This window comes from Oreochromis niloticus, linkage group LG10 (genome assembly GCF_001858045.2).
Source record: "Oreochromis niloticus isolate F11D_XX linkage group LG10, O_niloticus_UMD_NMBU, whole genome shotgun sequence".
In the NCBI taxonomy this organism is placed as follows: domain Eukaryota; kingdom Metazoa; phylum Chordata; class Actinopteri; order Cichliformes; family Cichlidae; genus Oreochromis; species Oreochromis niloticus.
The window spans coordinates 30,889,417-30,917,390 of NC_031975.2; the positions used below are offsets into that span (position 1 = coordinate 30,889,417).

The window sequence follows — 27,974 nt, forward strand, 5'->3', positions numbered from 1 at the left end:
TTGCAAAAAGACCACAAGGCTTACTGCCAGATGGTAAATATAATGTTCTGCTGGGCAACCATATTGCAAAAAAGCTCAGCTAAACAGTTTCCAGCAGCACTGGGCATTATTCAAATGCATATATCTCCTGTAGTGTGGAAGACTGAAACTGCCACAGTAAAAAAATAATTAATAAATGAATGACTCAAGAGTTTTTCAGCTGGTCGTACCATGCACATCTATTGCTTCATGATACAACCAGCTGAAAAACGTCTTAAATTATTATCCCAAGCACCTAATTTCTTTAGTGATCTCTGGATCAGAGGAGGCTAAATGCCAGCCTCGTGTATTATTTGCATGACAAAGCATCCATCCATCTGTTTTCTTCTGCTTATTTAAACTATTGTCGTGGAGAAGCTATCCCAGCTGTCATGCAGTGAGAGGTGAGTTACATCCTAGACATGTCCCACTCTGTCTCAGGGGAGACACAGGGAGACATACAACCACTCATGTTCACACCTACACCCAATTTAAGGCACCAGTTATCCTAACAGGTCTTTGGGCTGTGAGAGGAAGTCGGGGCAGCTGGGAGAACATGCTAACTCCACAGAGAAAGGCCCCGGCCAGCTGGTGGATTTGAACCTCTTTGTAACAGTGCTAATGTATATGTCTGAGGATAAAGAGGGTGAAGGGCAAACATTACTGATGATCAAACTAAGTTTAGTACCTGCTGTTAGCTACCACACATTAAATGTAACTTGAAACTTTTGTGTTTCCCGTTACATTTATTAGTGGCTTAATCACAGTCCTGACAACACTGAAGGCATAAGAAGACCTTTCTTAACCACCAGGTCAATACTTACAGCGTTACAATAAATACTAAAATCATATTTATTAAAAGTATAGACAATTATCTTTGTGAGGAAATCATGTGCCAGTTGGTTTTTTTAATGCTGTTCTGAGAGTGACTGAGGAGCTGAATGCACCGAACAGCTGATGTAAATTCATGTCTGTATAAGCAAGATGTCAATCAGCATCACAACAATGTGACAACAAGCTGCAGTTTTGTGACAGTTTTCCTGTTTCTGTGCAGCTGCAGACACGCAGACAGAAATGACTCCAAGGGGACAAAAATAAAAATCTCTCATTTTCATTGGAGGCAACATGTTGCTCTTATTGTGTTGTGTTTAGTTGGAATATAAAGGCTAAAAGTGCACACAGTGATTGTGTAATTTAACCCCAAGCTAGCAGCTCTGTGTACCTGCTCTGTTTGCCTGCTTCCTTCTCTTTCCTTTCTGTGGTCCTGTCTTCTTCAACTTTACTCAGATCTGTTCTCCTCCCTCTTACTTGGTAGCGTTCGCTCTTACACCCTCAAAAGTGCACGTTCAGAAGTGAAAGCTTTACAAAAGCAACGGGAATTTGGAAGAAAATGTTCGGCACCTTCATAATAGCTGAGTCGAGTGGTCTCCCACCTGTTCAGTGCAGTGAAAGGTCTACAGCAGAGCTTGGTGGTTTGATGCTAAATGCTGATCAAGGCTGAGAGCAAAGCTGTTTCTTTGAAGCATGGGTCCTATTGTATCTGCAGAACTGCACCTGTTGGGGAGGATGAAACGTTGGAAAACAAGCTCACAGCAAACAGCTGACAGCTCGCAGTGGCTCCTCGGAAAGACCGTGTTGACTTTAGTAAGTCAGCGGGTGGAAACACTGCCAGGGTTACGGAGCCATTACGATGTCAACATCCTAATATTAACTGGTGTTAAAAACCTGCGTTACAGCAGCCACGGATGAAAGTTACAACCGTGCCTGGAGCTGCTAGCTGCATGTTTTTGTTAAACCAAGGACTTTAGCATCTTTGATTCATTTATTTTATTCTGCATTAATGACATGCCTAAGGCCTGTCTTTTTTCTTTTTGTATAAATACTATCAAGTGTCTCCGGCCATGCTAACAAATCTGTGAGTCTTTACTCGAGCTAAATGATAATGCCACAGCACCAGTCCTTTGGCAAAAACAAACATGGTGAGCTAGATCACTTTTGGAAGCTGACATCATTTATTTCATGACTTTTTTGGTGATGCCGGAAGAAATCAGCTCTGATGGTATGTAATGATCTGACCATCTTCTGTTTGCCATCTTCCTTTTCTGTCTGTACTGATCTCGAGGACAGCCTGGCTCCTTTTTCTTTGTTATAAAAATTTACTCTGTTCCATTTCCTAAAGGGAAGAGTGCAGGGTATGGAGTGTACGTCAGGATGCTGAGACCAGACACTCATCACTATTCTCCCCGATATTAAGTATTTTCACAATAAATGCATTTATATTTTTTCCCAAAAGAATATTTCTGTATTTCTGGAACAATTGTAAAGATCATTAATCACTAAGGCCTCAGTCCCACAGGCCAGGAGACAGTTGCCAACTACTGTACCAGTCAAACTTGGAAACGTGTTGTTGCAAACAAAGCAACAAAATAAAAATGTCCATAACCACTGAAGCCAACACATTTTAAAAACTGCAACTTTTACTTTGAAAAAGGGAATGGTCAGCATCTGCGGCATGTGCCGCACTCTTCACAGTTTCCTTACTGTTTATTACGTTTGCAGAAAAGTCGGCATCAACTGCAGCAACCTGCTAGTGACCAAAGCACTTGCAAGTTGTTTCTGAAACCAACCTAACACCCTAGTGACTGTTGGTTGATTACCAGCGGCCATAGATAGTAAAAAACATAAATGTAGCTTCCTGGTAAGAAAAATGAGGATTGTGGAAGTGCCTTAAATCTGCACTTCCACAATCAGAAACTGCACCAGATGGCCACCAGATGGCGATAGCTGTGATTGTAAAAAGACTTCCAATCTCATTAGAACTGTATGGGAAACAGATTCCTGCTGAGATTATGGTCTCAGTCACTGATTGTGATTCATTATAAGAATAAAAAATTACCACAACGCATGTTTCAATACTGAGGATGAAAGTCATTCGCTAATGGGCGTACGATTTCACAGTCAGCCCCGCCCCTCCTTGTCACATCTGTTTATTTGCAACCCAGATAGCGACAGCGAAAATGTTCATCTCGAGGCTTCAAAAAGCTTCACAAACCAGCGAGTGATGTCACAGTAGCTACATCTATCTATGCTAGCAACCTCCACCAACCACTCCCAAACCGGTTGGGGAATTCCAGTAATTAGGCCAGGGGTGGGCAATCTCAGTCCACAAGGGCCGGTGTCCCTGCAGGTTTTAGATCTCACCCTGGGTCAACACACCTGAATCACATGATTAGTTCGTTACCAGGCCTCTGGAGAACTTCAGGACATGTTGAGGAGCTAATTTAGCCATTTAAATCAGCTGTGTTGGTTTGAGGACACATCTAAAACCTGCAGGGACACCGGCCCTCGTGGACTGAGATTGCCCACCCCTGGATAAGGCAGTACCATCCGGCATCTACACCTGTGTGACTGGGGCCTAAAGTCAGAATCAGAATATGTGACGGATTAATTTCATACATTACAATGTGAATGGTTAAAGTTTGATCCCTGTAGGATCCTTCTCAAAGGTTAGCATAAACACTGTTTGCAGATATGCCGACGCTGCGTCTGCATGAGTGCAGTGTGGTTGTACTTGTCTTTGGCAACAGGCAGCGGCAGACAGCTGAGAGCAGACAGTAACGAGTACATGAAGAGACAGAGAGTCGGGACTGGGGGTTGGGAAGTGTGGGGATATCTGGAGCCGTGACTCTGTTCCTAATATATCTGTGTGTGGATCGACAGCTGCGGTGTGTCCTGAAGCAGTCGACTGTGTTACATGTCAGAGTCGCAGTGGGATGCAGGAGTTTCCTGGTGGAGTGCAAACATAATCGATGTATAAATAGTGGAAGGCAAAAATAGACGGAAAGAGCTGCTGGCTGCACGTAAGCCTGAAAACAAAAACATCATATTTCGATCCTCGGGTAAACTCTCCTGTCAGAGACTTTGTTAAATCACAAGACTGCTTCAACAACACTTTTTATGGCAGTAATATCAACTTTCAAAAATCGTATCAAGTTTCTAATAAATTGCAGCAACTGAGAAGCAATCATGAACTGCCTCCCACTCGGACATCGCAGCAGCAAGAAGGAATGTTTTACTGTCACGTCTGAGTTTGAAACTGCTGGATTTGACCTTTAGATGCAGCACGTAGTCATCAAAACGGATTAGTGTAATGGATAAAATAACAGTTCTTTTCTTATATAAATAAACATATTTCTGTTGATGTTAGACATTATCAAGCATGACCTGTATGCACGCGCGCACACACACGCGCGCACACACACACACACACACACACACACAAAGCTAATTAGTGCACCAGAACAGAAGCAGAGACTTCTTGCATGTTCTGTGCCGCACAGCAAACCACATTATGTTTCAAAGAATTCTCTTAAAAATGCTTCAAAAGGCACAAACACCACAAACATACTAAAAGGCCAATGTCAGTGGCCCCAATTACCAAAGCTAAAGCCTAGCAAAGAACACTTCGCTACAGCTCCCTGTGTCAGGATACCTGTGAGTGAAAGCCACGCCCCCTTTCTTTAATCCTTACCAGTATCCAAAATAAAATTCAACTCCTGTGCAGCTGAAGGAAGAATCTCTCCAAAGAGGCCTAAAGAGTTTTTCCACTTATGCTGTAACATGTTAATACTGTTATTTCCATATTTTAACACAGGGGTCTATGGGGCCGACTTGCTGTGTGGAAGTGAACACATTGGTTTGTGTATCCCTGGGACGCAGCTTCCCTCAGTTTTCTGCAGGTTCCCTGAGTGGCACACCTTAGAAAGCATCACCTATCACCATGGACAAAAATATTAGGCCACACCTCTTAATCTCGACTTTAGGTGAATTTAGGTGAATTATTCAGTCCCATTGCCACTAGCATGGAAAATCAAGCCCCAGCAAAGCAGTCGGCCGAGCGTGATAATATTATAGGAGGCACTATTGCAACAAGTAAAGAGTGTGGAATTTCTTTCCTCCTAGATATTCTATGATCAACTGTAAGAGTTGTTATTGCAAAGTGGAAGCATTTAGGAAACACAGCACCTCAGCTGTGAAGTGGCAGACCACCTAAAATTAGAGGGGTCGCTGAGTGCAGAGGTGCACCAGTCTCCAACTCTGTGCTGACTTAATAACTGCAGACCTCCAAACCTCCTCTGGTATTAAAATCAGCATGAAAACCGTGAGCCGGGAGTTTCATGGCACAGCTGTGAATGTATAAATATACAATGTTCAGACTCGTGCTTAGTTTGGCAGCTCCTGTGCTAACTGTTCTCTCTTTGTGCTCTGGATTTCCTATTTGTGTCAGTCGGCCTCCAGGAAGCCCCGCCTGTTGTTTTTTTATTCATCAAGTCGCACAACCTTCCTTCCTACTCTGGCTAGGTGACACTGGAGCAGCCAGTTGCACCCTGAATGTGCAACCAGGTCTTTCAGTTCTAAAAGTGCTCAAATCCTAAATCGTGTTGCCTTGCAACATGAAATCAAAAGATGTCATGTTTCATTTTCACTGAAACAAATTTCACCATTCCATTTCAGAGGCTTAAATTAGACCTGTTTGTTACAGAAGTGGAGTATCTCCTTCCAGGGCTGCTGATGCTCAGAAACACAGTGTTTTATAAAAGTTAAATGCAATGCTCTTAATGCAAACTGGAAGATGAAACTTTCTGATCAGTCCTAACATCTTTCTTCACCATCACAGAGGGCAAAGTCGATACATTTCAATAAGTGTAAACTTGTGTTGCCAGACTTATGTTTCACCATGCATGCAGAAGTCTCACTCTCAGCACAAACACTGGGATGAGAACTTTACATATCCTGATACAGCAAATTTAAATATTGAAAAGTCATCATTTTTATGTCTCAATATTACCGGCTTCTCATAAGTGTAATTGTAAAAATATCTTTTTTTAACAGCAGGGGTGGATGGTTCAAAAGCATTCAGCAGAGCAGCTATGTTCACGTACAGCAGGGCAGAAGCAATGTACTGTATCCAACGATATTTTGGGCAATACTAACTGAGCACAGGGACAGAACTTTATGCTGCATGAAAGTCAACACCATCCCCAACATCCCCAAAGTAACAGCTTTACAACCACGAGCCCAAAACAAACATCCTCAGGCTCCACAAATAGAAGACCCTCGGGTCTCCCGGTCAAGGCCAGAACCTTGGTCAGTAAACACTAAAAATCTCAGCTGCAACAGAAATGAAACACAACAATGCTACAGCCATTGAGTCACAGCAGGGCTGCCTCTTAAAATGAGTGTGCCACACTCGGCAACCTTCGGATAATCAGTTTGACATAAATCACAAAAAAGCAACAGGTACGCCCTGAAAAGCCTCACACACACACACACACACACACACACACACACACACAGACGCACACACTCCTTAACCAGCATGCTCTCAGTAAAGTGGTAAAATTCTAAATGACTTTCGATGGCTGTTTTCAACACTTGAAATCTGGTCAATGTTGAGCGAATCAAGCCTGGACGCTGTCCACAGTGATCCTCTTTCACATGTAGCACGCAGCACAAAGTTGGACACAATCTGACTACTGGAAACACTCTGTTTGGTTTCAGTAACAGAGAGCGTGCAGGAGGAGGCCACATGCTCGCTTGTTGTAAACGCACTGAACAGACATTACAGAGACTTTGTGTCACGGTGAGGTGGAAGATTGCCCGCTTGTGTTGTTATGAACACAACATTCATCCAAATCATTGAATTCAGGAGTTCCAATCACTTCCATAGTGTAAAAAAAAATCAAGCACTTAGACATGCAGATTGCTTCTCCAAACATTTGTGAAAGAATGACTCGCTCTCAGCAGCTCAGTGAATTACAGCATGATAGGATGCTACCTGTGCAGCAAGTCCAGTCATAAGATTTCCTGTCTACTAAATATTCCACAATCAACTGTTAGCGGTATTATAACAAAGTGGAAGTGATTGGCAATGACAGAAACACAGCCACAAATTGGTAGGCCGTGTTAAATCACAGGCCAGAGTCAGCAGATGCAGAGAGGTCGCCAACTTTCTGCAGAGTCGATCGCGACAGACCTCCAAACTTCATGTGGCCTTCAGATTAGCTCAAGAACAGAGCATAGAGAGCTTCATTTGTTTCCATGGCTGAGCAGCTGTTCAGATCAACAAGAGCAACCCAGAGTGTTGGATGGAGTGGTGTAAAGCACGCTGCCACTGGACTCCAGAGCAAAAGACACGTGTTCTCTGCAGGGATGAATCATGCTTCTCTGTCTGCCAATCTGATCGATAAGTCGGGGTTTAGCAATTTCCAGGAGAACGGTACATGTTGAGCCTCAGTGTGCCAAGTATAATGTTTGGTGGGGGGGGTGTTATGGGCTCAGCCCCTTAGTTCCAGTAAAATGACCCCTTAATGCTTCAGCATACCAAGACATTTTGGACAAGTTTATCCTCCCAACTTTGTGGGAACAGTTTGGTGATGACTCCTTACTCTTCCAACATGACTCCACACCAGTGCAAAAAGTAAGGTCCATAAAGAGATGATGGAGCTTGGTGTGGAGAAACCTGACTGGCCTGCACAGAGTCCTGACCTCAGCCTTTGTGATGAGTTAGAGACTGTGAGCCAGGCCTTCTCGACCAACATCAGTGTTTGACCTCACAAATGTGCTTCTGGAAAAGTCAAATTTTTTATGTAGCACATTTAAAACAACAACTGTTGATAGAAGTGCTGCACATTTAAAATCATCAAATGAGATAAAAACATAGGAAGATGTGAGAAATTTTAAGAAAAGTGATAAAATGAGAAGGTTTGAGTAAGAAATAAGACAAATAAAAGTAGTACCAACTCATTCTGATTTAAAAGCAAAGGAATAAAAGTGCTTTTTCAAACGGGTTTTGAAAGTGTCTAATGTTGGGGAGGTCCTGATGGGAAGGGGCAGTTTGTTCCAGAGTTTAGGAGCAGTCACAGCAAAGGCCCGACCTCCTCTGTGCTTTAATCTGGACCTCGGGACAGCCAGGAGCTTTGATCCACCCACCAGTTCAAAAGATCAGAAAGGTATGAGGGTGCTAACCCATGCAACGCCTTGAAAATGAATAATAAAATGGAAGAGTGGTCAAAAGTTCCCATAAACACTCCTAAAGCTTGTGGAAAGCTTTCCCAGAACAGTTAAAGATTCTATAGCTGCACAGGGCGAGCTGACATATGTTAAACCCTATGGATTAAGAGTGTGTTATCAGTCAAGCTCATATGTGTGTAAAGACAGGAGACAAGTTCGAGAAAGGTTCAGAGCGTCAGCGAATGAATGAACACTCGCCTCACTTACTAGCAAGAAAAATCCACTCTGCCTAAATGAAAGTGTCTAAAAGTCAGCTGTCAGAAGTCAAGTTAAAATGGTCCTAATTTGAGGTTAATGTGTTTCAACACTGTTTCATTTGAAGCTCTAAAGTCAGCATTTTAACTTCCCGACAGTAGTGTGTGTGAAGCTGGGCTCAGAAGAACCAAAGCTCCCTCTGAGTGCCTGTAATGATTTAAAAACAGACATGACTTTTGCCCACTGAGCTATGTGACGGCTGAAGCCAAACAAGACCCTCACTCCCCTCATTCCCCCACCAACACACACGCCCCCGTCACCACAACTGAATCCACACACTCATCCGTCCCACCCAGAGCTGAACCGGAGTCCGTGTTGAAGCATGTGCCTCCTCCTCCTCAGAGACACACAGTAGGCTGCAGTCTGTCCACATCCACCTTCTTCTTACTTATTTATAGCATCTTGTTCCCCAGAGGTCCAAAGTAATTGAAACCAAATGTGTTGCCGACACTGATATGGAGAGGTGGAGGGGGGCAGATCAGCCCACCCACTCACCCGCCTCCTCCCCCTCCTCTGCTTCTCTATACCCAAAGATTATAGAACAGAGGTGAGATTTACAGTCTTGGAAACAACTTTTCTTTCAATTTCATCTAGAAATGGGGGGGGAAAAAAGTTTCTTCCAACTTTTCTGTTCACAACAAATAACTGAATTAAATCGTGTCAGTCTCAGGGGCTCTGCATTTGTAAAGCAGTTATAATGTTTTGCTTTTTTTACCCAGGCCAGTGAGCACCAAGTGGAAGAAAAAAAAGCAGTTTTCTTCCATCTGCCCCCAGGAGAAACAAGCAAAGTAAAAAGGACTAACTGCAACTTTAATTTGGTCTCTTTTTTTAAAGCAGGCAGCTTGCAGCAATCAAAGCTCAGTCCACCTCCCCACCCACCAAAGCCACACCGACAACCACAGTCAATGAGCAGACCCAACAAGGCAGTGAAAGCAAACTTACCATGCTTCCTTTCCCCCCCTTTTTGTTTGTTATTCCTCTCTTTAGTCCAACTCTTTCCTCCTGGGCTCCTGTTGAGCTCTGCTTTAAGTCGAGGTGTGTCAAGCAGATAAAAATGGAATGGAGCTGCTGCTAAGAAGCTGCATGAGGCCTTCACTGACCAAGTCAGACAGCCACCCCTCTTTCTTTCTGTCCCCTCCCTGCTGCCTTGCTCACTTGTCAGCTTTTCCAATAACAAACCGATGCCCGCCTCTTTTGGCCGAGTCCCCGAGCTGTGAGCCGTTTCCTGAACGCGTGGTGGACTCCCGTGACCCAGCTGTCTCCCTCTTTTCTTTCTTTTACTTTTTTTTTTGAAGCTGCTGCTCTGCTGTGGAGAGTCCTGTTACTCCAGCCCTCTGTCTGTGAGCTGCAGCCCAGCCTTCTTGCCTTCCAGATTTAGAAACAGAGACACATGTGGGTATGAAGTTTAAAGAGGCGGGGCTTGCCCGAGAGTGTTGTGTTGTCATGACGACCCCTCCTTGTCTACATCTAGAGTTCTGCCCCTGTTGTGTTTTATGAGCAAATACATAGGGGCGAGCTGGGATTTTTTGTGTGTGCAGTCTGCACTCTTTCACTTTTCCACCACTCATTAAAATAAGAATCGACTTATTAAGTATATTTATATGCTTTTATAGAATCTGCAGGCAGGGAACAAAATGCCATGCACTGAAACTTTTCTATTTTCCATTTGTAGACCACCCAGAGACCGACCTCTGTCAAACTGTTCATGTGAGGACTCGAAACTCTAAAGTATCAACTTTCATCTGGTAACAATTTAACTCTTAGTTACGCTTAAAAAAAAGATCAACGTTCATAAACAATGAACACTACACGGAGCAGGAAGTGTTGGTCTGGATCTCTGCACAGGAAGCCAGAAGAGGTTTCTCAGATTTCTTACACACTAACACACTTCTGTTCAAGCCTAAGGTAACTGCAGATATTTGATCCATTTATTTAATTAGTCTAATTAATTAAGTGCTTATTATAATTTTTCTGTTATTATGTACTTTATCTACAATTAGAAGGTAAAGTAAGTGTCAGAAAAATGTGAAAAACACCCAGCACTCCTACAACACTCGTCCTAGAGCACAATAATCCCTTTTCCAAAGTACTGAATGAATTATTGTATTATTACATAGAAATACATCCATGCATCCACCCGGACTGCTTTCTTATCTGATTGCTGGGAGACTGGAATACAACCCAGCTGACACCAAGCTATAGGTGGGTCACCACCAGTATACTTTACACTAAAGGAAGATGCCGGAGTACTTGGAGAAAACCTGAGACAGGCTGGACTGAGCCATCCAGCAGCCTCAGTGGATCTTGCCGCCAATAGACTGAATATAAAAGAAATATAAAAAATAGCTTGTAGGTCTAAAACAAATAAGCCTGCACGGTCAGGAGAAAGCCATTCGTTCTTATGACCAGCAGGGAAGGCCTCAGGAGGACATAGAAATCTATTCAAACATGGCAACCTTAATCTATGACCTCAGCTTTGATGACCTGATGAGTTCTTGGTCTCATTTATTAGTTTCAGGTCTTATTCAGTAAAACATTATGGATTTTTTTTTTTAATTACAGTCCTCATTAGAATAAAAAAGGAGAGTAAAACAGTTAACAGTTGTTAAACTTTATAACTCACAAGTAGTTAAACTAAAAATGTTCAGCGTCCCTTGGTTTCTCAGTCGGATCTGCACTCGTGTCCAGTTCCAAAACACCAAGATGGTGATGGTCAAATGCTCAGCTTGAGGCCAGGTCATGTGACTCACACGGGAGATCAGAAAAAGGCGCTGGACAAAACCATTATTGTACACGGTTCTTTTCTTTCTTTCTTTGGTTCAAATTAACTCCATTTTGCAAATTTACACTTCTCTACTGAAGTCTCCAGTGCCACGTCAGATGTCGGTGGGCCAAAAATAAACTTGCTATTAGTTGAAGTTTCAAAATCCAATCAATTACAGCCTGAGTCACTGCTGCTAATTGGTGAGCCACACTCACTGACAGAGTTCTAAAAATGTGGAAAAAAAAGCTCAAACTGACATAAGCTAAGCTAAAAAGACAGAGCCAAAAAGTGGAGGGGCAAATAGCCCCTTGACCCCCTGACTTCCAGCACTCTTGGCTGTGAGGCAAATTGTCCCATCTGCAGAACTCCTCACCACAGATTCATTTGCAGCAGTAACACATTCTGCAACCCTTAGTGGCCCTTTTGCCTGCTGTCTCATTGTGTCTCCTTCAGACGCTGAGAGATTCCCATTGAACTCTGTCTCATGTTGCACAGTAGTGCTACAGGCGTGCGCACTGCGCTGCAGTGTGACACTGAGTGTGACAGCAGGTCAGAACCTGCTGCTGTTCCATTTTACTCAGACATATTTGTGAAGGAAGGAATTTAAAATTAATTTTGCAGCAAGACAACAAGCCCACACATATGTTCAGGGTCATAATGAACTTCCCATGACAGACATACGGTCCACGCTCATCTCAACATCATCTCACATCAGACTGTGTTAGGAGACGGAAGACACAGAGAAAGTTGAAATCCACTTAACAACCGTGGCGAGTGTCTCTGGGAGAAGCACTCCAGTTTCAGAGGCAAAGGGAGGTCACCATAAACACTGGTGTAGTGCAAATTTTCCATATTTTGTTCTCTCTCTGTGAAGCTAATAATGTTTTTGGCACTGCCTTTTGGTGGCTGTAGCTTCTGCACACTTCTCTTTATGAGCCTGTTTGTTGTAGTTACTCATGTGCATTTATATTTTTTTCTCTTTTATTTTGGATTGAAACATCACAGCTGCCCAAGTTTCAGCGACTCGAGACCGAGAGGGGAGCGTGTGCGCGCGAGACTCGCTATGCGAGTTCAGGAGCGAGCGATTTACAGAATGCAAATTCCTCTCCTCCACTTTAATGTTCTGTGGCCTGACAGCGAGGGAGGAAAAAGCCTCACAAAGCTTCTCCTACAAAGCTCCACTTTCTTTTCACCCCTCGCCCCTCGTCCTCCCTCTCCTCACAGCCACACTGATCCCATTCTCTCTGCCTGCTTGTTTGTGGTGAGACTGATTTTGTAGGTTAGGGGAATACTTCATGCTTTGATGTTACATCCAGCAGCTTCACAGTACTGCGCCTTTGATAAGAAAATGCAAGGTGCTTTTATTATTAAAAGAGGTTAAAAATCCTTTTATATGCCCATGAAGCAGGTTAAGCCCCAAATACATCTGCACTCCAAATTCACATTTGTAAGCCTGGTAATTTCTACATTTCTCATTCTGATATCTATATACATTTTTTTGTCTTTTCCCCTTTAACTCTCACATAAGCCACGGCGAGAACGCAGGCACCCTCTCTTAGAAGCGCTGCCTAGAAAGAAAAGAATAATAGCGATCATTGTCTAACAGGCAAGACAAGTCCAGAATCTTAAGTGGGCAGCTGGGACGAAGGCTGCAGAAAGCAGGGGAACCTCACTATTGTCCCTTGGCTGCTGCCGGAGCTCCACTTGATGATGTATTAATCAATAAATAAAATGGGAAATCCCTAATAGGCTTGTGGTGAAGAGAGGAGGAACGCAGCGAAGCTCCGTCTAATAATGAAGATGCAGCGTAGGCAAAGCCGCAGGGGAGGCGAGGCAGAGGATCTCATACACAGACAGATTTTTAAAGAAGAGTTTAAAAGAGGCGATGGAGGAGATAGCGGAGCGATAGATGGAGTCGGTACATGCTGCAGAGCTGATGTGGAGGCAGAGAAAAAGATGAAGCCTTTCAGATAAATGTCAGTGGGCGGAGCTGAAGTCTCAGATTATAAATCTGAGTCAAAAAAAGGATGAAAGCATATGAAGCCAATTTTCAGCTAGACCAGATTATTCATCATGTCTGAGATGGCATCAAATCCTCTTGAAGAGTTGTGTCAGTAAATTTTCATAGTTGTGTAGAAAATGCACACTTTTTGAAAGACCTGAACTTCTTGTGGCACGCTTGCAGCAGTTCATAAAGTTATTTTTCTCATCACCTCCCTCTGAGTGTCTGTGAAGGACCAGTGTAGTAATTATTCTCGACTGTAACAGCTCACACACTCCTTCGTCTCTTTTAGACGAGGCGTGGGAGGAAGTGCGCATAGGCTGGAGGACATGAGCCCTGTACGCTGCCCTTTTACCTCCGTTTAAATATATCAGAAACACAACATTTCAGTCTGTAGACGTTCAATAGGCAAACCTTCATCAGGAGTGTGCGGGAGTCTTTTACGTGTAATTACTCAAATTCACTGGGCTCGTCTATGTTAGCTTGTTTGGACCCTTGAAATTGAGATCTCGAGGGTTTTATCCTGATATAATGAAACTGTGTTATTTGATCCAGTTCAAGCCACTGGAACCTGGGTCTGGAAAGCACAACACAACAAGCTCTCTACAGCTACAGCAGTGTTTTTATCAGAGCATACCGTGAAAACTTCAACTACTCAAAGCCAGATTCATCAGGAACAAAGCGCTTCCACCTAAAGCAAAAGTAATGATGAGAAAAATACAGAGTGAATGCATGCCAGAGTGACAAGGGTGAGGGTGGAGGCCATTTGTAGAAGAAACGTGAAAAGATCTGCATATTTGTAGTCACAGCTAATAGATTTTAGTAGGCACAGTGCTGCTGGAGAGCACTGGGGGATAAACTAAATGATCAGCAATCTCAGAATTGAATTTAGTTTTCTGTTAATTGATTGAAGGCATCAATTCCAAGAGGCTGATAATGAAACCAAAGTTGAAGGGCCACAAACTGCAGTTCCCTTAGATGCCACAAGGGGCTCGCTCCAAAAGGGAATCAAAAACGGACGGAAATCTTTGCAGATTCCTCCTTCATAACAGGAGCACGGACTCTCTGCCATGTTTGTGCTATCAGTGCTTTCACGAGCAAACTACAATAATGCAGAGTAAACCCCAATAATCAGAATACCCTCGAACAAGCACTTGGTGTGAGTGGGAAGGAAAAACTCCCTTTTAACAGGAAGAAACCTCCAGCAGAACCAGGCTCAGGGAGGGGCGGACATCTACTGCAACCAGTTGGGGGTGAGGGGAAGGAGACAGGACGAAGACATGGTGTGGAAGAGAGCCAGAGATTAACAATAACTAATGATTAAATGCAGAGTGGTGCATAAGCACCGAGTGAGTGAAGAAGAACCCCAGCACCCTCACCTACTGCAGCTTGTGCTTCAGTTCCGCTGAGTGAAATGCCAGTATTTTATTTCCCTGTAACTTTGTACTAATTAGCCTTTATATGTATGCACAAAGTACTTCGATAGTGTTTGCTGATGACATAGCACTGTCAAACTGCTACCACTGAATGTTACGTTCACTGCATCCATGCTTCATGTTGTCTATGGTCCATTTGTGCACTGAGTAAATAAAGGAAAGCATTTCACCTCAAAAGTTGTGAGTAAAGGGTAAATGGACTGGTAGGTAGGCAGGTCGTGCATTACCGCTCCGACTGAGCAATCCAAGCACTTAAAGTAGCTGCTGGTAAAGAAAAACACTTGACTATTGCCGATGTGTTACACAACTTTAAAAACAAACAGCCGTGTGTTTGTTTGTGACAAATAAGACATACGTTTATGGAACATTTCACATTATACTCACCTAAAACTGGCTTTAAAGAAAACTGATGTCCAGGACAGAGTCAAACTGGAACAAACCGTCACCGTTTTTAGATTAAAATGAAAAGTTCTAAAAAGCAAAATAAAACCTTTTCGCTCTGACGTTTCGTCTGCGAGGACTGATGATATGGTATTGAGTATTTTTATGCATCTGTCACATACACTGTAGACTTTATCTGTTTTGAATTGCTTGCAGTTTGTTTCCTGGCATATATTTCTCTGTAATTTACTGCAGGATGATGTTTGAACGTCTTGTACTGTTTTCCAGTGTGGACCCCAGGAAGAGTGGTTGTTGCTGTGGTAACAACTAATGAATGAATAAAGAGTGAAAGAAATGAAACAATGAAACGAAAACATCTCTAACATAACTGAACATATGAATAATTACGTGTGGGAATAGTTTAGATCAGGAGTGGGCAATCTCAGTCCACAAGGGCCGGTGTCCCTGCAGGTTTTAGATCTCACCCTGGGTCAACACACCTGAATCACATGATTAGTTCGTTACCAGGCCTCTGGAGAACTTCAGGACATGTTGAGGAGCTAATTTAGCCATTTAAATCAGCTGTGTTGGTTCGAGGACACATCTAAAACCTGCAGGGACACCGGCCCTCGTGGACTGAGATTGCCCACCCCTGGTTTAGTTGCGCTAACAACACATATAATGAATTATTTTAGATGTATTTGTCGAGATAGAAAGAACAGATAAATGACTAATGTAGTTTACGTTGGGTACCTTTGATTCAGGCACATGCAGGATCATTTCATTTCTGGGTTAAATCAGACAGCACTGTTTGATGTTACATAACTGCTTTGATCAGAAATCACAGCGCAGTTTATATTTTGGGACCAGTTTGTAGGTGCTTCTGTATTTTTTTAGCATCTGTCTGAATCTATCGATCGACTCTTTAGCAACAAGAATCCCAGTTTAACCAGTACCTCACCGAGTTCACAAATCTCTCCAAAGGGGACCTATTCTGCTCATTTCCATCTCAATATTTTTTATTCTTGGACTCTACTCGAGTTGTTTTGCATGATTCACTGTTCAAAAACAATTTGTATTTAACTTGCTGGGTCTTGGTGCAAGCCAGCAGTTTGACCAAAAGCTGTTTTTGCCCCTTGTAAACAGAAGGTTTAAACAGCAGCAGGTGGGTGGTTTTCCTGTACTCACAGCCACCTGCTACCAGAGCTGCATGTCTGAGATGAGCATATTAGCATTATCCCCCATCAGAAACTTCATAGAGGTACAAGTCTAGAAAAAGGTGATAAACAGTGTTTAGACGGGACTGTAGCCCAGTGATGCTCCATCAGGACAAGCAAGAAATGTAAAAATAGACAAAAATTAAAACGTGCAGAAGTGAAATGTGCCATAAAACTTGCCTGTTTGTATCCTTTATATCGCTGCCATCTTGTGGCTGCAATGAACTATAGTTGCTGGAAGACGTGCTTGGCTTGGATCCCACTGGAAACTGTAGTGTCTCCATTTCACTGATGTGTCCATCTCCTGTTAACAAAGACTTTTTCTGTTTGCTTGTGCATTGTGGACAAACATTCAACCTTCAAGGGGAGACTGATGGGAAATTAGCGAGAGGCAATGACTCTGCTTTTGCTGCTCTGAGATCAGCTACAAGCCATCCTGAGTGTGGAAACTTATCTACCAGTGATAGATAAGTTTTCTGTTACTGATCACTTTGGCCAACATGTGTGATGTGGAGACGATGGAGTTCAATGAGAAAAAGTTTTCAATAACTCTTTTAGCACATTAGCAAGGAAAGCCTTGACGATGGAGAGAGATGATGTCATCTCCAGTCTAAAGAACTTTCACTTGGTTGGTTGGTGCAAAGTTGAATCAGCTGTTTTGCCAACACACATTTTTCATTCAAAGTTTAATCCTGCTGTAAACACTGACAGTTAAACATATCAGACACCACTCAAGCCTTTAATTAAATCTGTGATTTAATATTAATATTACCGCTTTAAAGGTCAAGATGTATGCTTGCTTTCCCAAACTCATTAACAGCTGTTTTTTCAGAGATAAGTGGTCCTATGAGGACAGCTTTTACAAGAATACCTGAAATCACCTCAGCTTTCAGCAGTAATGATGATCCACAGCGCTGTATGGGCCTGTGTAGGCTCTCAATTATCCAGGTCATGGTAGTCTTAAGAACTTGAAGAGAGGTTGAACTTCAAGTGTTTAAGATGTTTTGCATCGCATCCAAGAGACCAGGTTACGAACTCCTAGTGGGGGCTGTCCCCTGGGGAGATCATCCTGGTGGTCGTTACACCCTTTTGATCATGCGAGTCATTACATGAGCGAAGGTGTGAAAAAAGGTGCGGGTCTTTCCCATCACAGGGGCCAACAGGTGACAGCTCAACCATCGTGTGCTCACCTGAGGCAAGGTTTCAGTGCGGTTTAAAATCCCAGGGAAGGGATCTGTTCATGAAATAGTTTCATGTGTACTGAAATGTCTTCATGATGTTTTATTGCATCTTTTGCTTCTAAAATATCCATCATCAACTAATTAATTTTTTTAACAAACTATTTAACAATACAAGTAACAATGGTTTACAATGCTTGAGCTACTAAGGAGTGCAGACGAGTGAAAATGTCCATGTGGAGTGCAGAAAGCACTGCTGCAGAACGAGCTTCTATGGGCCTCCACCACTGAAACAGTCTCTGCATAACAAAAAAAAGAAAGAAAGAAAATCCCTTTTGCACTGCCCAACATCGCTGCACATAAACTGCAGAACTTCACCACATCCCCCCTCCAAGTTTTCCCCTCACAGTGTGGCTCAGTCAGCGGCTGCTTAGCTAAAAACCCTGTGCTCCAGGCTCCACCTTTTTCATGTTTAATTCATCCAATTAGATTACTTCTGCCTCTGAGAAACATCTGAATAACAAATAAACCAATCTGTGTGTTCAGTTTCTTTTCCTGTCACTTCATAAATCCCCCTCTGTGTATATGGATGAGAGAACGGCCTCGCTGACGTGTTCGTGCGAGCTTAGACGAGAGGCCATGTCACACGCTGCTCTCAGCCTTCTCTGTCCGTCGTTCACGCATCTGTCAAGTTTTGCCGAAATCTCTGTCCGTGTGTCCGTCCAGGCTCATCTCTGTACATCATTCCCATAGAAATACATAATGAAGGCTGTTTTTCATTATGTTTTTATGTGACTTGCGCTGCACCGTACAGCAGAGTGTCTGGATCATTCCCAGCCTCTTTCTGTCTGCGTCTGAAAACCTGCAATTATGAGCCCAGGCTGGCCCAGTGACGGGTTTTTAGAGTCGGTCTAAATGCGGGCAGGCTTGGCTGGATATGGATTGTGTCACAGATGTCATCATGAATAAATACAGCTATTTATTTCAAACTCCAATCAGACTGCACGCTCAATTGTGTACTCTTTTGTTTTCCTCCTCCAGCTGTGAGTCTGATTGTTATTTCTGCATCATATCCACCTTTAGCAGTTTAGAGATTGCTGTAATATGAATGAATGTACCCAAATTCCTCAAAAAGACCATCCTTGCTCAGGATTCCTGTGGCTGAGGATCCATAATCAAAGGAATGTTATAGGAAAATTGACTAAACAATATAAACGTCTCTTGTTGGGCCTTTAGTTTTACTATTTGATTTTATATGAACTGGATTCCAAAGAGGTTGTTTATTTCAAGCTAAATCCATATTTCCATTTGGGATGAAAATCATTACCTCATATTCCTCGCTCCATATATTTCATGGTTCTAAACCAATTATTTTTATAAACAAAGCAGGACCTGAGTCCTGCAATAAAAGACTTCAAGCTCACAATTGATTGTTTTGTGAATGCAGAGGTGTACAGAGTTGATATCTGGCTTTCACGTCCCACAATAGCACAACAAGCTCATCACAGCAGAGAACTGGCAGTGATGAAAGTAACTGTCTTACTTAAAGGCTGGAAAAATGATTTACAGTCATATTAATGATAACTAATAACAACAGGCCACTGATGACAGTCGGTGGTTAAAGCAGCGTACGAGCTGCCAAGAAAAGATGGATTTTAAGACCCCACGCTGTATATGTTCACACATTTGGTAGGAGAAACTGTCACGTCCGATGTGGCAGACGTGTGGAGTGTAGAAAAGGACCCAAGATGCAGACTGCTTAAGTGGTGAGCGAGCTTTAATAACCAAAGGATGACACAAACGGAGAAGAGGTGGGCGAAAACCCAAAACCTAAGAATGAACTAAACTGGGAAAAGCTAAGCAAAAAACAAACCTGAAACCTTGAAACATGAAACGGAGATGCAGGGAGAATAATGCGGCCAGAATACGCAGGAAAATGGAGGGGAATAACACAGACGAAACAGCAACTAACAGAGGCAGACACGAGGTTTAAATACACAGAAGGATAACGAGGGAATGAGACACAAAAGGAGGGCACAGCTGGGAGTAATCAGACCTGACGAGACAGGGGAAGAGTAAACTGAACACACTGAGATAAGACACAGACCGTCACAATAAAACAGGAAACACATACACACAAAGACACAGACTAGCAACGCGGACTTAACACAGGGGTAGACGGCAGAACAGAACAACACTAAACCGGAGGAAGAACAGAACCAAAATGACACTGGTAGAAAACACAAAACGCTGGGTCAAAAGGACCCAGGATCGTGACAGAAACAGCAGTTTTACATCTCTACCTTCAATCAATGTCAGCAAAACATGTAAGTAAAAGATGGATGCAATGATGTCCTTGGCTTTTGGAGTTATGTTTTGAAGCTTCGAGTTAGTCACTGTTGTTCAAAATAAGAAAAAAAAAACAGCCATAATGACACACTGTATAACATGATTACCATGCTGTAGTAAATAAGACTTGAAATTAGCAACTAAGGTTAAAGACTCATCAAGAAAGCCTCAGCCGAAGTCAGAAATCAAAGAGCAGGGCTGTTTTTTCTATACAAACTGCTTTTTGCGACCTCGTATAAAAGATGGAGCCGCTGTTACATCATCCACTTCTTTAGTCAGTGCCACCCAAAATGAGTGACTGAGCCATAGAAGCAGCATCAGAGCTGCTCTGTAGAACCAGACGTCATTTTGCAACCACAGCTATCGAAATTTAGACACTTCTTCATCCAGTTCTTTTTTTCAGCTGGGTAGCTACACCAGTTTTTTACACTGTGTATTTGTAACCAGAGCCGCCCCCTGCTGGCCGGTTGAAATAATGCAGGTTAATGGTACTAAACATTTTTACGTACAGCCTAGGGCAGGGATGTTAAACTCATTTTACTTTGAGGGTCACATACAACCCAATCTGATCACAGTTGAGTCGGACACGTGAAAGTCTCCTTCCTGACAGTTTAACGACGTTTATCTAGACTTTTATTCTCTGAGGCATCTTAGTATAAGAGAAATAAGTGCAATTTCAGCAGAGCATCGCAGTTTTTCTATGTTATAAAAGAAATGCTCCCATAGTAAATGATAGAAATTTATCAGCACGACTCTTTGGGCTTAAATTGTGAGAAATAAACGTGTAAAATTACAGAAAAAAACCCCTCTGATATCTCTTTGCTGTAATTATAAAGCAGAAAGTTTGTGAATTCACAGAAAATGCCTTTTTACTATGCACTCATTTTTTAAAAAAACAGACTTTTCAACATCAGATGAAAAAAGATGAAAAAATTTTTTCTCTGTCATTTAACCCTGTAGTATGAATTACCATGTGTGGAGATCTTTATCAGTAGGAATCATTAATACCTATTTGAATCGGCTCGACGTGGCTCAGCTCAAGACGTTTATCATTACAATGGAGTACCACCGAATGTGGGCGGGGTCGTTATAGTAATGCAGCCGAATGTCCGGTGACATCATTTGTATGCAATGTGAGCGCCACAACAAACGAGGAGGTCGATGCGATTGCATACCTGCTGTCAGACTCGGAGACCACAGTGTTGTTTTTTGTGAAGCCTTTTCCTTCGGTGCTGAGTTTCAAAAATGGTGGTTTTGATTTTTGAGAAGGAGATGCTCTCAGGAGTCATCGAGTGATGCCATGACTAGCCAATCGGTGAGATGCAGACTGACGACATCACATTTTCGGATTGCCTCCCGTACTAAAAAAGTACCTGGTACCAGGTACTATCACCTGATGGAAAAGCGTAAAAATCGTGTTGAGCCTACAAGTACAGTATAAGGGGTAACTGAGTGGGGAAGCTCATAGAGTGTAAAAGTCACCAAACTGCAGAGCTCCAAGCCTTCTCTGGCATTAACATCAGCACAGGAACTATGCGCTGGGATCTTCATGTACGGGTTTCATGGCCCAGCAGCTCCTGTTGGTGTAATGTGTAGGCAGCTCAGTACTTTTGTCCATTAGTGGAGATGCTGAGTATATGTACGAATCAGGACACAGGTCCTTTTTTTTCTTCACACTTTTGTCAAAGTTGGCACTGACACAACTCTGTAACTTCTACACTCAAAGGAGCCACCGGTGGTTAATTCAGCTGATCAATGACTGTTAATCCAATTTAGAAAGTCACGTTTTGGTGAACGTGGCCACACTCACCTGGAGGTGGTGCAAAGAAAGGGTCGCAGTAACCCCATCGCCAGAGTTTTAATCTTACAGTAAAACTGAGTTATCTTGAACTCTTGACAAATCTTGATTAAGTAATCCTGACTTAAATTTTGAACTTGTGTATCTGTTTCTATTGTGTGAGGCTTTTCTTTGGCCAGCTTTGTGCTGTGCACCAGTATTTCATCAGTACTTGACCTATGACTGTTACTGTATTATTAAAAGCGTACAGTATATATACATCTTCCTCTGCTTGAGTTTCACGGTGGTCTGCTGTGTTCCTCTCCTTTCTAGCATTTCTCTTTGCCAGCAGGCACATCTTTTTCTGTCTGACGAGCTGAACTCACAGAAATCACCGAGAGCGATCTGAAATCACAGGCAATCAAAGAAACTGCCACTCACCACCAGTCGATTTCAAACATATACACGCTAGTCACATTCCAGCTCTGTCATCTGCCTTCAACTTTGTCCAACGCCGTTATTTTTTTCTACAGAAGTTACAGTTGTAGTCACTTATATGGCTTAGAGGGGGATTTCTGCTATCATAGCTTGACAGAAACCATTCTTATCTATTCTAGCGAAAACGCTGCTTTGTGGGGCAAAAACAGCCCGCCGTGGTGCAGTTTGCAGGGCTGCAACAGTCAAGTTTCTCCACATGCATTTTTAATGAGTTACGATGGCCTTTCTGCTGGATGTGCTATTTAAGCAGAAATGCACAGTAATCATAATAAGGGTAATGCCACGAGCGTCCCAGGGAGCAGCCATGCTGACGAGACATGATTGTTTAACCCTGGGATGAAGTCATCTCCACTGGTCAAATACATGATGACCCTGTGTATTTGCGTAATTTTGAAAATCACGATGAGCTGGGGACTAATTTTAAAAAAATCAAATGTGAGCTTAATGTAAATATGAGGCTATTATTTCATTAAATAAACATTAGCAGAAAAGCTGCGATCATCACAGAAGCATTTTCAGGCCGTGGATTCTGTGTCACTGATTTTCAGCCTAAAGACAGAAGGAAACCATCTAAAGGTTAAGGCTGGGGGGGAACATGAATGACATTTTGCAGTGAAATTGAGTTCAAAGTCTTTGGTACAGGTGTTTTAATTTAAGAGCAGGAAAGTGTAGCCACACTGGAGTTCTTACAACACGGGCCTCTGCTCCTGGAGGCTGAGCCATCAGACTTTAGTTGAGGGGTCATCGGCCTTTACTTATGAAACGCAGGCTGATTAAGGTGGAGCTTTGTATTCTATGTGTCTATCTGTAATTCCACCTTAGTCTCTGATAGTATTAGGCTGTACTTTTAGGCTAAACTTTTACTTTTTGTTTTTAATTCACATAACGCCCAAGCCCCTCCTTACCTGTCTGAGCTCCTCTGTGTTTATGCTCCAGGAAAAACCATGAGGTCTAGCTCAGAATTAATGCTGTCCATCCCACGGTCTAATCTCAAATCTCGTGGTGATGGAGTCTTCTCTGTGGCAGGTCCCAGACTTTGGAATAGTCTTCCCCTAAATATTAGATCTGCACAAACACTTGATCAATTTAAATCACTACTAAAGACACATTTTTATGCCCGGCTTTTAACACACTATGACCCAAGCATTTTGGTCTTATTTAACACTTTTAGTTATTGTCTTAATTCTTTTATTGTCCTATCATTGTTTTACATTGTTTTCTTTTTAATGGCATTTTTATATTTTCTTTGTGCAGCATCGTCTGTCTGGAAAATAAATAAAAATAAATTTGACCTTGACCTTGACCTATACACATTCAGGTCGCACTCAAAGCTCAGTAAACACTGGAACACTTTCCAGATTTAAGCAACAAAAGGATGAAGACCCGACACTTTGAACTTGGCATTTAGAGCCCTCAAAGATGTTCATCTTCTCAAACACTGACTGAACTTTAGTTTCCCCCTTAAAGTCTTTCAACTTCAATTTTAAAAATTTAGACCCAGCTTTTTTTTTTTTGTTGCTGCTGGCAAATTCTGAGGTTAAAAAATAAATGGAGCTGCATCAATGTGCTCTTGAGCTGGCTCCAAAAGTGACCCAACTGATTTCCCTGTTAAAATACTCAGCTTTAAATGTTTTGGTATCAATATCTAATTTTCTCTTCATTACAATCATATCAGTTTTTTTTTTCTCAATAACTCACCTATTAAAATTCTATTAACACATTAAAGTGTGAGCACTTTGAATTGCAGGCATTTGACTGACTGCTGTATTTGCAAGCTTTCTGCTAAATTTCACCTTTTCTCCTTGAACTTAGGCCTCAGTCACACATGTGGAGCCTGGTCTGTGCTGCAGGACCAAATGTATTGTTTGATCAGTTTGCAGGAGGATGCTGAAGATGCTGATGGTAAAATCAGCACAGAGAGGGTTTGATTTGTATGGCTGGTATTAGGTTGCCACTGTTGCCCATAGTTTGCATGGATTGTGTTGACTCATCTGTAAACAACTATCGACTTCGATTTCTATAATCGATTCGATTCAATTTTGAGTCAGACAGTCAGAACTAGCTTCAGAATCTGTGAGATGTCGGCTTTCAGCACCGACAGCGTGGCTGTGAACGATCTGCGCTTTGTGTTTACATCTTTGTGCTGAATCCGTGTACCTGCTCTCATTTGCTGTTTTAGCTGTTTGGTGGTGGTTGAAATAGTTTTGTGAGCTTTAACCTGCGATTCTGGCAAAATACATTTACATTCAAACATTGATTCAGGATTTAATGAATCAGTATCATGTGATTCAAACAAAAATTGATTTGAATTGGGAAACCAATTTTTTTAAACCCACCCCTACTCTTAGAGCATTAGTGAAACTTGTGTAAAAAGTTGTGCTGAATAGCAACACATTTCAAAAGTCACAACTGTTACTTACTTTACTTTTAAGGAGAATTGTTTCGATTTCCAGTCTACATTGTACATTTTACAGTTTCACTGACACTTAGTGAGTAATTTGCGAGTCTTTGCACAGTCAGCAGTCACCAGTTTTATATTAGTATCGTTTTATATTTATCAAGCCAACATCAGACTAAAATCAAGGGTTCAGTAGCATTCTTAATACAGCAAGTAATACAATGAGCTAAATGTAAACAGCCCATAATAAAGTTAATTAAATGTGCCTCAGCGCACGGCTCTCATGAGCTGACTAACCTGTAAAGACAGCTCTCGCCTGCTTTGCCCTATGGTGCCTCAGAGTTTGATAGCCTGGGGAAGTTTTGACATCCGGGAGTCAAGAGAGGAGATTAGAATTAAGAGAGACAAGGTACATAGAGACAAGCCCAGCAGGTTAATGATCACTGTGCCACTGCAGGCTCCAGCCATCTGGTTAGCTTGTAATAGAAGCTGTTTCTGGTCAACAAAGATGAAGCTTTAACAGTGGTCGGATGTAATCCGATGGCATGGTGGCCAAGAAGTGGAAATCTGGGAGAAGGTCCTATTAAGGTGTGAGGCACAGTGCAGCACAGGCTTCCAGATAATTAAGATATGAGCTACAGGTGACAGTGATGCTAACAAGGATAGAGGCATCGCTGACTTAGTGAGCAGAGTCTGTCAGTATGACAGACGGCTACTCTCCACAGTGTGACCTTATGCTGATCAAGACTCCACGTGTGAGAAAACGGCACATTCTGAAAAAACAAAGTTCACCTCTGGATGTCACAGAGCACTAAAAATGACCAAGAACAGACTCTCTGACAGCTCCTGTGAATCCAGTCCAGATGCTTCTTCCTGTTAATGTCGACCACAAGCTTGGATCTAAGCATTATATGACACGCGCAGGCTGTTCACCCCCTTTTGTCCTTTAGGTTTTCTGTATTTAATCATCAACAGTAAAGTGTAACAGGTGATTAAACTTTTACAGGACTGTCTTAAATGGCTTTGATTTCATTTGCTAGTTGAGTTGCCCACAAGTGGTCCAGCAGTGACCACATGAGCTTTCAGTGTCCCCAGTTTACCACCGTCTTTAATAAAGACACAAGCAACTGAAACAAGGTTATTGGAAGACGAGCAGATGGGTACTGAAGGAAAAGACTTTTTAGAAATGGAAACCAAAATATTGCTTATAAAAGGGCGAGTATTAACGTAGCTTTTTGAAATTGAACAAAAGAACGAAGCACCACTGTTTTCAAGTAACGACGACAAACACTCTAAAAAGACGTGACTTTGACTTCATCTTCACAGGTGATGTTTGTAGTACATAAAATGGAGTTAACCTCTTTCTAAAAGCAAAACACATAAAAAGTCTGCTTTGATTGCATTAATGAAACTCATCCAATTTCTAATTTTTAGTCTTTTATTTTCCTTCTAGTTCACGTGATTCATAATGAAAAATCGTTCTTATTTATCGTAAATCGTGCCTACAGAGTTTATCCACTGAAATAAGGAGTTCTCAATCCTGCCTATTTAAGGTCTCCCTCTTAATGACATGCTTTTTTCTGATTGGAAGCCCCTCACCTGGCTAATGCTGACAGAACCAGGTGCTTATGGGAACGCCTGCTTCACTCGCTCTGAAAAAATTAAAATCTACTGACTTCCTAAAGAGCTTTCCTTTACCGCAGAAAAAAAGCCAACACACTGAGGGTATTCTGGGTTTCCTGAGACACAGGGATACCAGTTTAACCAGTTTCTCTTCAGTTTCCAGCATGGAGAACAACAAAAACCTACAAAGGTCCACTTCAGGACACAATCACGTGACCTTCCTCAAGAAGAATTGTTTGAATTCTGTCTGGGAGCACTTTTCTTTTTTGCACTTTAGGTTGGTACTGACCAGCCTTGTTGTTAGGCAGGGAAGATAAAAGCAGAAATCACAGTTTGGCTTAAAAGACAACCATTATGCTTCATACTTTTCCCTGTTGAGCTCCTAGATTTACGTACATATTGAAAAATTATGCAAAAAGTGGTACTCAGTATGATGTGAAGTGTCAGTCTGTGACTTGGGAGTGAGACTAGCTTAAAACCATTTTTGGCTATCTTAGAAAGCCTTTACATTAGTCCTAAGTAAACACTGATGGCAGATGGAGACGGAGGTTGGGGCATATCTGCTTTATCTCACTTTGCTCAGGTTTGTTGCTAAGGAAATGCCCTCTTGTTGACTTCAACCAGATACAACAGTAGATGAAACTGTGTGAGCAGCAGTGTGCAGCCTGATGTTTTGGCTTACAGGGATTACTTCTACATACAGTAATGTCCAAAAGTCTTGAGCCAGCACTCATTTCCTGCTGTTTTGCTTTCCTGTAATTTATTCAAGTGGTCTTAAGCAACGGGGATCGCTCAAGAACACTTAAAAAATCCCAGTTCCATCATGGTTTTCTAACTTTTTCAGTCCTGGTCTTGGACCTGACCATTTTCAGAGGAATGCTCTGTTTGTTAAACCACTCAACACTGACCTATGGGTCATGAGTCTAACTTGAGGAATGAACCAGTGTTGTGTGCTAATGTTTTTAAGCCCCTTTTTTCTACCAGCCTGTCATTATTTGCTCTCCTTTCTTTAGCTGAATCTATGGAAATCCCATAGATTTATATGAATCATAGATTGGCCTCACCAGAGCCCAGACACTGACAATATTGAAAAAGTGTGGCATCATTTTGACAGAGAACACAACAAAAGGCAGCAAACATGCAAAGAAGAGCCTTAGGTGTCCTTCAAGAATCCTGGAGAACTATTCCTGTTTAAAGAAATCCACCTAAAGAAGGTTAAAGACGCTGAGGAATAAATGTGGTCACACCAAATATTGACTTTCAAAACTGTACAAACTCTGTACACTATGTATAAAAAGATAAAGAAAAACAAAGTGGGTTCCCCCTTGAATTAACATTATGGACGTCCAACTATTTCTGCATTCAGAGATCTTAAAGTCGCAGTTGAAAGCACAACATCAGTCCATCTCATCCTGCTACATTCACTGAATTTCTCCTTCTCACACACCAGCCTCATCTTCCCAGTCGCCCCCATCCAGACAGCAGGGAAACATATTGCTCCTATTATACGCTGGCCTTTGGTTTTCCATAGAAAGCAGTGATTGTGTTTCCGCTGGAGTGCGGCGATGTAGATGATGGTTTTGGCAGGCAGCAGACGGGCCTGCTCTGATGAGCTAACACTCTGACGGAGGAGAATGGGACAGGAAGAGGCATGAAAAATGGTGCAGTGTTTAGCGTCGCTTGGCACCGATGCCGTGGGTTCACTGAGTCAGAAACGAAGAGACCGTCTTTGTGGGGTGTGACTGTCACTGCTGGATGACAGATTGCATTCTGGGGCCTCTGAGAGAAGCGCAGAGGATGAGATAATGGTTATGAAATAAAAGTCTCCCAAACTGTGAAAACAGACAAAATACAGCAGCATAAACTGCCAGTTTTAGGTGAAATATTTAGCAATACAACAAAAACTGTATGCAGGAAATGTCATCACCAAGCAGCAGCACATTCACGCCATCAAAACTCCTGATTGTGTTTCAACAGCTGTATTGATCTGTTAGCATTTTTTGGC

The 27,974-nt window shown here is 42.3% G+C and overlaps 1 protein-coding gene across 4 annotated transcripts in view; it reads right to left on the reverse strand.

The window, feature by feature from the left end:
• Nucleotides 1-27,974, reverse strand: part of sgcd (sarcoglycan, delta (dystrophin-associated glycoprotein)) — a 413,854-nt gene that overhangs the window by 189,189 nt on the left and 196,691 nt on the right. Inside the window, exon 1 of one of the 4 annotated variants that reach the window (XM_003453954.5) lies at nucleotides 9,289-9,707. The exons of the other annotated variants lie outside the window; for them this stretch is intronic. Within the exon in view, the coding sequence (XP_003454002.2) occupies nucleotides 9,289-9,291 (3 nt within the window). The 5' untranslated portion in view covers nucleotides 9,292-9,707. Of the gene's footprint in view, nucleotides 1-9,288; nucleotides 9,708-27,974 lie in introns of those variants that run through there. 4 annotated transcript variants of the gene reach the window in all.